Genomic DNA, 9,698 nt, shown 5'->3' with positions numbered 1-9,698 from the left:
CATTTGGCCATGTTAATCTACATATTTGACCAAAATTTGTTGAATAACACATAGTTTCTTTTTTTTTACTTTTGTGTGCACTGCTCAAACTCATGGAAAAAGATTTGGTCAAAACTTATAGTAAAGTCAAACAGGAGAGGACAAACTCATTTTCATAACTTCTCAACATTATTCATAATCTTTTTTTTTTATGTGTGTTTGGACCTCCACTTTTTATAATTAATTGACTTTATTTCTGTATTATTTTATCTCCTGTAGTAAGGTTTTAAAAGCACTTAGATATTTTATGCTTAACTATAAAATTCTTTCTTAAATTCAAAGTGATTTTAATTTTTTTTTTCAATAGTATTTTTGTCATCACTAAATTTAAGGTAAATTAAGGGGGGAGGGGGGTTAATTTCTGACACTTTTGCTTTAACAGTGTTTATAGGCTTTGTCTTTGGAGTGAGAGGATAGATTATTTAATAAAAAAGTTTTATTTTTGGGATGTAGTTTTCCTATTTTTTAAAAAAAATTGTGATTTGGCCTCCAAGTTCAGGTGCTGCAGGCCACCAGGTTGTCTCTGGACAGGTAAAGATTTTTTTAAGAGTTAGAGTTCAACTTATAAAACAAAATACCTATGCATCTTTTATCTTCAAATATGTAAATAACATTAAAAAAAGATGCATTTTTTGTTTTATAATTTGACTTCTAACATAGGAAAACTACATGCCAAAAACAAACTTTTTTTGTGAAATAATCTATCCTCTCACTCCAAAGACAAAGCCTATAATCACTGTTTACGCAAAAAAGTGTCCTAACTTACCCCCCACCCCCCCTTAATAAGTTCAACATGAGGGTAAGAACATATTCTAACCAAGATCTTTAGGGACACAATATTGGAAGATAAGTTTATATACATCCTCAATGATAAAGAAAACTTACCCCGCTGTAAATTAGAATTATTAGATGAAATGTTTGGACACTGTTAGGCTAGTTAGTGAACCAACCAATCAAAATCCAATAAAGTACCCAAATGTTTAGAGATGTTTTAAGATAAGGAGGTTATAGACTTTGGGCACCAGTTCCAAAGACAAAGAAAATGGCCCTAGTATCCAAGGGCTTCTGTCACTAAAGATTTTCTGTCCTTCTTTTATATTAATTTTGATTAAGGTTTTTAAAATTTCTTTTTTTCCAGATAGAATGCGCTAAATACAAGCTAAAGATTGTGCCCTGTACCATGTTGGGAGGGTTTTCAAATAATAGATTCTTTTATATACTGCTTCTAGTTTACACTGGCTAGGTAAAATTTTTTTGGGAATAGTCCCTTTCGTGGCAACGCCTCTTGAGTGGCAATTCGTGGTATTTTTAAAATGGCTTTTGATAGGTTATTTTAGGTGTGAAAAAAAAGAAGAATCGCCCCTTAAGAAGTGTTGCTACGAAAGGGACTATACCCGATTTTTTTAATACTTTTATTTGAATCTTCTAAAACTAGGTTTTTTTAAGCTTTTGACAGTGCCTATAAAAAATGACGTCATACAGGCCTAACATTGGTCAATTAAATTGTATACTGGCCTACCGTTGGTCAACAAAAATGTATACTGGCCTGCCATTGGTAATTTATTCTGTGTATTAGCCCATCATTGGTCATTTGTATTGCATGACGTCATTTTTATAGGCACTATAAAGAGGTTAATATTACATAATTAGATATAATTTCAACTGCAATAGAATTAATCAACAGAGATTTTTAAAATATTGAATTGAAACTTTAAAACATTATTTATTACACTCCAATTGCTATATCTCATCCTAAATATGAAAACTTTATAAACAACAATAGGTTTTTGAAGAAATAATATGTTTTTAATTGGTAATTCAATAGGTATTAAATACTTTTTTTTATTTTAAGCTTTTTTTAGGAAATAAGGGTTAATCATGGAATTCTCTAAGCGCGGAGTGCCGCGCAAAATTGTGGAAACACCGACCAAGAAAATGTCTCCTGTACTTCCTCTGTGTATGGATGGTCTCGATTCTTGTGTTACTGGGGTCAGAATAGGTAAGAACAACAAATAGGATATATGTTTGTTTGTGTTAAAGGAAACCTGCAAGAAATACACCATTTAACAACAGAAGTCTTTCAACAGCTAAAGCGTTGTATTTCTTGCAGGCTTCCTTTAAACTAGGCTTAAACTTGCTAAATCTGAAACAAATTTTATATCTAAGTTTTAAATTTCTATTATTTTTTTTGTTTTTTTCAAACTCAATCCTGGTTACACGAAGAAGAAAAATATTATTAGAATTTTTAATGTTCATTGTCTCAGTTCTGTTTTTGAGAACAATAGAATTGACACAAAACCTTTTATCACAATGAAAAACTTCAATTTAAAAAAAGATGATAGTTCTATCTATTGCAAAATGCATTTAGTATCCGAGTAATAAGTTGCACCACCCCTAGTTCAGTAGGTCAAATGCTATTCATCAACAAATTCCAGCGTTGAATCCACTTCAGTTGGAACTGCATCGAAAAGGCATCAACAATAAAGTCACAGTAATGCTTTATCTTTAGTTTAGCTGGGGTCTAAAAACAAATAGTCGCATCACACCTTCAGCCCACCATAGAAGTTTCTTTTGAGTGATTTTTAATATTATGTGAGACTTCTGAAATGGCTCTATGTTAAAAGTGAGTGCATGACAAATAATAGGTTTTAATTTGCATTTATATAGCAAAGCTTTTCTCAAAGTAAAACTTGCCTATTTTTGTTTGTAATACACAAATTGTTGTTTCAATAAGAAAAATTACCTTTTTAGCACAAAACTAGGACTTTTTATTAGTAAATTTTTTCACTTTGTTTAACAGCTTTAACATTTTCAAAAATCTTGCGTTCAATCATTGTTAACGGTCATATCAAAACAGTCCCAAGACATTTTTTGCTTTTTTGGAAACTGCTATCCTTGTTTTATAATTAGTATTCACCTCATGGCTTGAAATAGAAATGAAATAATGATTAGTAATGCAAGGGCAGAGTTGCTGTTACACCTTCAAGTTCAAAACTAATTCAAATATGCACATGACTTACAAATAAGGACAAGTATTCTGGGAAAAAATAACAGAAAATTATTATTAAATAAATTTGAAAGCATTGTTAAGATAAAGTGTATTTTTTAAGCATAGGTTACAATTTAGCTGTAATATCAGTATATACAACAGACTAATATAATAATTTTGCTAATACAAGTACTTTTTATGTTAAGATTAAATTACATTTTACGCTAAAAATGCTTTTGAGACTTTGCTTAAATTTTACCTAGCATATTTTACCATTTTTGCAAGCATGTCTCTTCCTGCACATAAAGTACAACTTTCTTTTAAGGAAATTTATAAAAGTTTTTGCAGTTTACTTCTCATTCCAAAGAATTACAGGTCTTATTTGTTCATGCAAAGAAATTTCTTTATGCATTATCCAACTAAAGTCTGAACATCAGTCATAGCTCCCCAGAAGTAAGGCAAAGTTGAGAAGTAAGGCACACGTGTGCTGAACCAAAATTTGTGATTTATTAAAAATTAACCCATTAGTGCCGAGCGCCACTTTTATGGACAGATCGAGCTGAAAATCTCAGGGAAGCTTTATAATGGTAAAAACGGAATTCCAATTTTTTTGTTTTGCTCTAGTGGCGTGCACAGGAAAGTTGCAATAAAACCCGGTTCGGCGCGAGTAAAAAAACCTTGCGGCATTAATAACCGTTTTTGGCGTTTTTTGGTGCTTTCCCCCGGCATTAAAGCCCGTTTGCGACCTAAATACCCGGTTATTTGGCCCAAAAAATTAAAAATGTAAATTTTGAACGCCCAAAGTGAGATGAACACTTTTTAAAACTACGATACGATCCTTAATTGAAAACTACATAACCTCATGTAATTGATAGAGCTACAACTAACATACAAAACAATTTATATCACATTTAAGATTTTGGCTATAGGTACCACCCCTTTTTGGTTAATAAACCCGGTTTTTGTTGTTGTTGTAAAAAAGATCTATTAGTAAAACCGGGTAATGAAAATTTCAGACTTTCCCCCCATATGCCGAGCCGGGTCTATCATAGAATAAGGAGGAATAGAAATGAAAACCTCAAATATTTTAGGGAATATTGAAGAAAAGTTGCGCTTGCGCAATAAAAACATAATATGAAACTTGAATGGTACACATGTCAAGTTGGGACAAAACTGAAATAATATCTTTTTAATGAAAATATATCGAAAAGTATTAGATTTTACCTCTAACTTTATGTCTCTACTGCATAGAAATTAAATTTATGTTTATCTAATATTGTTTACATTTCACCACTGTCAATGTACTTTATGACGCAACTTGCGTAATCACTCGATTACGAAATATAAACGTAACTTGCGTATAACTCAACAATTAATAAAATAATTTATGATAATAATTGAAATTAAAATACTTAAAAATATATAATTGGATATAAACATCTTTTACTCTCAGACCTTGAAAGAATTAAAAATCAGCTGCTAAGGATTTTTTGTAAACAAATTCATGCGCAACCCTAATACAAATGCCGTGATCATTATTTCTTAACCAAATATTTTTAAAGTCATTTTTTTACTAAATTCATGTTGAAATGAATTTTTGTTTAAAGTTTTGCTAATACTATAAGGTTTTAATCCATTGTGAATAGGACAAGTATGGCTGGATGATTGGTTGTATGGCTTTTAGTATACTATTAAAAAAGGCATTTATTTTTCATATCATTTCTCGATAATATCTGAAATCATATGATTTTACTACAAGCCTTGTAGCCATTTAGGGCTTTCAAAAGTTCCAATTTTATTTCAGGCTAGCCAGGCAGAATCTTCTACCTGGATTCTATTCTATACTTTATCTTCTTTGGGGTCTATATAGAACGTAAAAAATCGATAAAAAAATCATATAAAAAATAATAATTTGAATAAAACGAATTCACAAATGAATGTAAATGCCAATAAACTTTAAATTTCACGAAAAAAATCACTAACTTTACTTCATAAACAAAAAAGTTAGGAGGGGTATTTTAAAATCACCTTGTTTTTCTTGGTTTTCAAATTTTGTTGAGCTATACCGGCAAACGGAAGTAAGCAAATCTGCCTGCTCCAGGGGGAAATGAAAACCAGGGTAGTAGAGGGGGGATTCATACTGAGAATGATGCAATCCTAAAACTGAGAACCGGTTTTTTTCTGCATTTTCTGGAACCGGGCGTTAAAAGCCGGTTCGTCACTAATGGGTTAAAACAATTTACAATATTATCAATTTTCTAATTAGTAATCACAAAATATCTTTAAGAATTGTTTCATTATTTTTGTTCAGGTATGTAACAACTTTGCCTTTAAGTGTTAATACAAATATTTATTTCTAAAAAGTTACTTTTATCAAAGTCAGTAGAAAAGTATATACAAATAAGATTCTTTATAATTATTTTAAATTAAAAAATGATATATATAGGACGAGATGATGATTTTACAGGTTTATGATTCTATTTGTGAAGAGAGTCACTTTAATAAACATTTTGGTTCAGTATGCCTGTGTAATGGGGGTGCAAAGTAGAGTGTAAAGTGTTGTTAATAGGACTCTCTAAACTTGTTATAATACTTGCAAATACTTGGCACAAAGTTGTCATTCTTTTTCTTCTTGTTAGTTCTCATAACTTTACATTCTTTGTCACGCTTTTTTTTTGCAGATAGTCATTAATGTTTTTACCTTTTTTATAAAACAAGAGTGAGAAGCTCTAAAATATGAGGGGAAGACAAAAAAAAAACCTGTAAAGTATCCAAACTTAATAAGTAGAATATTAACTTATTAGTCTAAACAAAGGTTCATATGAATTTGTTGCAAAATTGATTATTAAATACAGTATACTGTTTTGGGACATTCTTACATTTTAGGGACTGAAAGGAGTAATTTAGAAAAAAAGCTTAAAACCAACCCAAGACTTAAATATGAAAAAGTAAATAGCCTATAACCATATCGGGACTAATGTGAGCTTACCTAAAATTATGAACACAATCAGTTCAGTAGTTGGTGAGATCTTAAGCTTTAGTTTCATTTTAGAAACCTCTATCTCTGTTCCCAATAATGATTGAATGTCCATTGTACTTGTACATTGGCACTATCTGTGTACACCTAACTCCCGAAGGGGACACACACAAGGGGGATAAATATCATATTTCTAGTTTTTCTATTGTTGTCCTCCGCCCTCAGGGATCCTGCAGGATAAGGGTATTGGTGAGAAAGCCTTTAACTTAGATTTGTTAGAGGATTTATTTGATTAAAAATAATATTCTTGAAATTTTTATTTGATTGATTCTGAATTAATTTATGCTGCCGTTTAGAAGATCTTTCGGACGCACATACATAAATACAAAAAGTGTTTTCAGACCATTAGGTATATTTTTTAAAATGCTTTTCAAGTCCATTCAACCTGAGATTCGTGCCTTGTCTTTTATTTTGGTCTCTTTCAATATATATACATACATATGTGTGTGTGTGTGTGTGTGTGATGTCATTATTATATTAGGACAGGTATCTCAAACCAAATATTCACAATAATGTAATGCATAACACAAATATACATGTACGTATAATGCTTTTATTCGATTTTCATACAAATTTCATTGTCAAATTTAGCCTAGCCTATTGTATTTCTATGCATTCGCCACAAATGTGTTTAGAATTACATTCGCAAAAAACTTGGTTTGTCCGTCCTTCAGTCTGTAACGCATTATTCAAGATTGAAAGCTGGATTTGAGTATAGAGAATTCCCTTTTTCTTAATATAATTCCCTTTTACAACTAGGTTCTTCTGTCCGCTGGTTTTCTCTTAAAGACATAGGGGAAATGTAATTTTCTTGGCTGTTATCAAATAAAGATGGCTAATTTTTTTGATGAATCTTTCACTGACTTTTGCTTAATATCTACTTCATATCTTTCTTGGTCCGTTGGCCTCTCTAATGCCCAAAAGAATATCAAATTATTTATTGGAATGTCATTTTCTTGGTTTTGTTATTAAATATTGATAGCTGAATTTTACTTTAAAGATTCTACTTACCAAAATGAATACCTATCCAATAATCTACTTTTTACGTTTGGGTTGGTTTATTACCTAAGAAATTGTTTTAGTTTAATGAGCCTCAATAATTTAGGATGTTATCATTCCTTTAAAAAAAAAATATCTATCAAGAATGCATGTTATTACAAATTGAGATTAACATATTCTTTTTTTTGCAAATCTGATGAAAGGAAACCAATTAGAAGAATGGTCTTGATCTTGCAAAATATAGAAAATGTGTTAATTGGCTCAATTTCATCTCTACTTTACATAGAAAATTGTAGAATGATATTACCTTAACCAATTTTTAAAAAAATAGCCCAGTGAGATCTAGAAATAAGAATCATAGTATCGCCTAAGCTTCACTAAAAGTTCTTTCTGTATGTGGGTAGGGTGGGTGTTGGGAGAGGGGTTTGCCACTTCTTAAACCCCAATCTAAACTCAAACCAAAATATCAGTTGTTCTACCTTGAAAAAGTATGAAAACTGTTTAGAAACGGAAATATAAACGTCAAAAATATTCTAATTTTCATTGCAGCATCCTAGTGTTTTATCTTAATTATTTTTATCAGTGTTAAAGATAAAGTAATAAATTCTGAAATTATCCTTAGCTACCAGAACCTTAGTCTATAGTAATCTATGGAATGTAATCAATCTTTCCATTTTCAGGAGTGGAAAAAAACAGCAGTGAAGTTGCTTTCCTATCATTAACGTCGGCTGCCGGATACGTGCCTCCGGTTCATTTGCCCCAGGGACACCAGCAGTCTACCAACAGAACTGCTGGATGTTATCCATCAAGTTCGAATCCCCCTCAAACTCCACAAACGCCTGATTCAGGAAAATAGATTCTTTAATTTGTTTTTAGTTCTTTGTAACTGCAATGTATAATAAACATGGAGACATAAATATAGCCTTAAACCGTCCAAAAACAATCCCACTGGTCATACGAATCTTCCCTCAATCGGTTCAGTGGTTAACGAGATCTTAACGTACAAACAATAGGATTAGTCAATTAATAAAAAGGACAGAAGTAAATTTCCAGTTAACTATGAATATAAATATATAAATTAAAGTTTCTACTTTTTAGGATACTTTTCCAACGTTAGCACCCCTGGGTAAGTGTTCTTTAATACTTGTCATTATCATCATTATATATAATATCTTTTAAAATTGGTTCGATTCTCGGATTCAAGAACATTAAATTTCAGGACATATGTAGCACTTATTTTTTTTAATTTTAAAAAAGCCTTTTAAAATATTGCTAGAATCCGGAATCCGAATTCGGAATCCGCCAAAAATAAGAATCCGCAAGAATGCGCCATTTAACGGATTGCCATCCCTGCTGTAAAATATGAAAAAAACCTTTTATTCAAATTTGAAGATGTTTTGTACTTTGAACTCAACAAAACATTTGATGGTATTATGTCAAAAAATACTTAACATTTCAAAGTTTTTTCATAAAAACAACTATGGTGACACTTATATCTTTAAGTTAATAAAACTATATTAAACATAAGCCTTCTAAATATATTAACTAAAAATACTCATAATCACTGCTGAAAGGTGCTTAAAATCACTTACTCTCGTTCGTGCATAGTCTTCTTTAAATCAATTTGTTTCAAATCCTTAAAAGGGTCTATTTAATAATCTTCATGAATATTTATGGCTTCACCCCTTGGTTATAGGGACGAAACCCCAAGCGTTGGGTGAGAGTTACCTCTTCGAGACATATCTCCCAGGGAGTAGATTTACCCAATTTAGAATATCCTAATATCAACTCTGAACTAATAAAACTCCCTTGATGGATCCTATAATTTACGAGATCTTAACGGACATATAAACCAACAAACAGGTAGACATCCTGTTATTTTGAAGGTATTTAGGAGGATAGCTAGACGAAGCCCATTTTGTTCCGAATTTGTATCACTTTTGAAAAGTGCGACTCCAGTTACGTCATATTTTTCTTTCCCGAAAAAGGGAAGAGGGGAAGAAAATCTCTTCAAAAGAGATGGGGGAAAACCCCCTTTTCTCTCATCTCTTTTTTCTTCCCCCCTTCCCTTTTTTTCTTTCCCCCTTCCCTTTTTCGGGAAAGAAAAATATGACGTAACTGGAGTCGCACTTTTCAAAAGTGATACAAATTCGGAACAAAATGGGCTTCTTCGGATAGCTAGTATATCATATTATTTAGTTAGTAAACAGCAAACAACTTGAATCCACTCGTTGTCCTGTGTCTTGCCAAACTCAGGGGATGATAAATCAATGATAATCATAAAAACAAATGGACATTTCACTCTAAAAACTTTTTTTTCATCAGCTAAAATATTTTTTTTTAGTGAAAATGGGGTATTTACAAAAAAGGATTTTACCAGAGGGGGGATGGTTGATTGATTGATAGACAATTTCTGTTCATTTTTTTTCTTTAATTTGAAAAGCTGAATAAAAAAAGAAAATACATTTCTCTTACTTCGTCTAAGCCTCATTAGAAGCACTTTATTGACCATATTTCGGGTGTAGAAGGCTGTACAATAAAACTCTATATTCCATACTACTTATTAGTAGCAAAGCGACTCTAATTCACTTTGTCTGTCGGTCTGTCTGACGGTCCGTCCTTCCATCATTGTGT

The 9,698-nt window shown here is 31.4% G+C and overlaps 1 protein-coding gene across 1 annotated transcript in view; it reads left to right on the top strand.

Annotated features, from left to right (window-relative positions):
- Window positions 1-1,175: 1,175 nt before the first annotated feature.
- Window positions 1,176-9,698, top strand: part of LOC145311718 (uncharacterized) — an 81,830-nt gene continuing 73,307 nt past the window's right edge. Inside the window, exons 1-4 of the mRNA XM_080150688.1 lie at window positions 1,176-1,282; window positions 1,902-2,038; window positions 7,745-7,914; window positions 8,165-8,190. Of these exons, the coding sequence (XP_080006814.1) occupies window positions 1,918-2,038; window positions 7,745-7,914; window positions 8,165-8,190 (317 nt within the window). The 5' untranslated portion in view covers window positions 1,176-1,282; window positions 1,902-1,917. The remainder of the gene's footprint in view (window positions 1,283-1,901; window positions 2,039-7,744; window positions 7,915-8,164; window positions 8,191-9,698) is intronic.

Source organism: Acartia tonsa, chromosome 2 (assembly GCF_053477335.1).
Source record: "Acartia tonsa isolate MP-2025a chromosome 2, ASM5347733v1, whole genome shotgun sequence".
NCBI classification, from domain to species: Eukaryota; Metazoa; Arthropoda; class Copepoda; order Calanoida; family Acartiidae; genus Acartia; species Acartia tonsa.
Note: the sequence above shows the minus strand (reverse complement) of the source record. Positions and strands in the feature narration are given on the sequence as shown.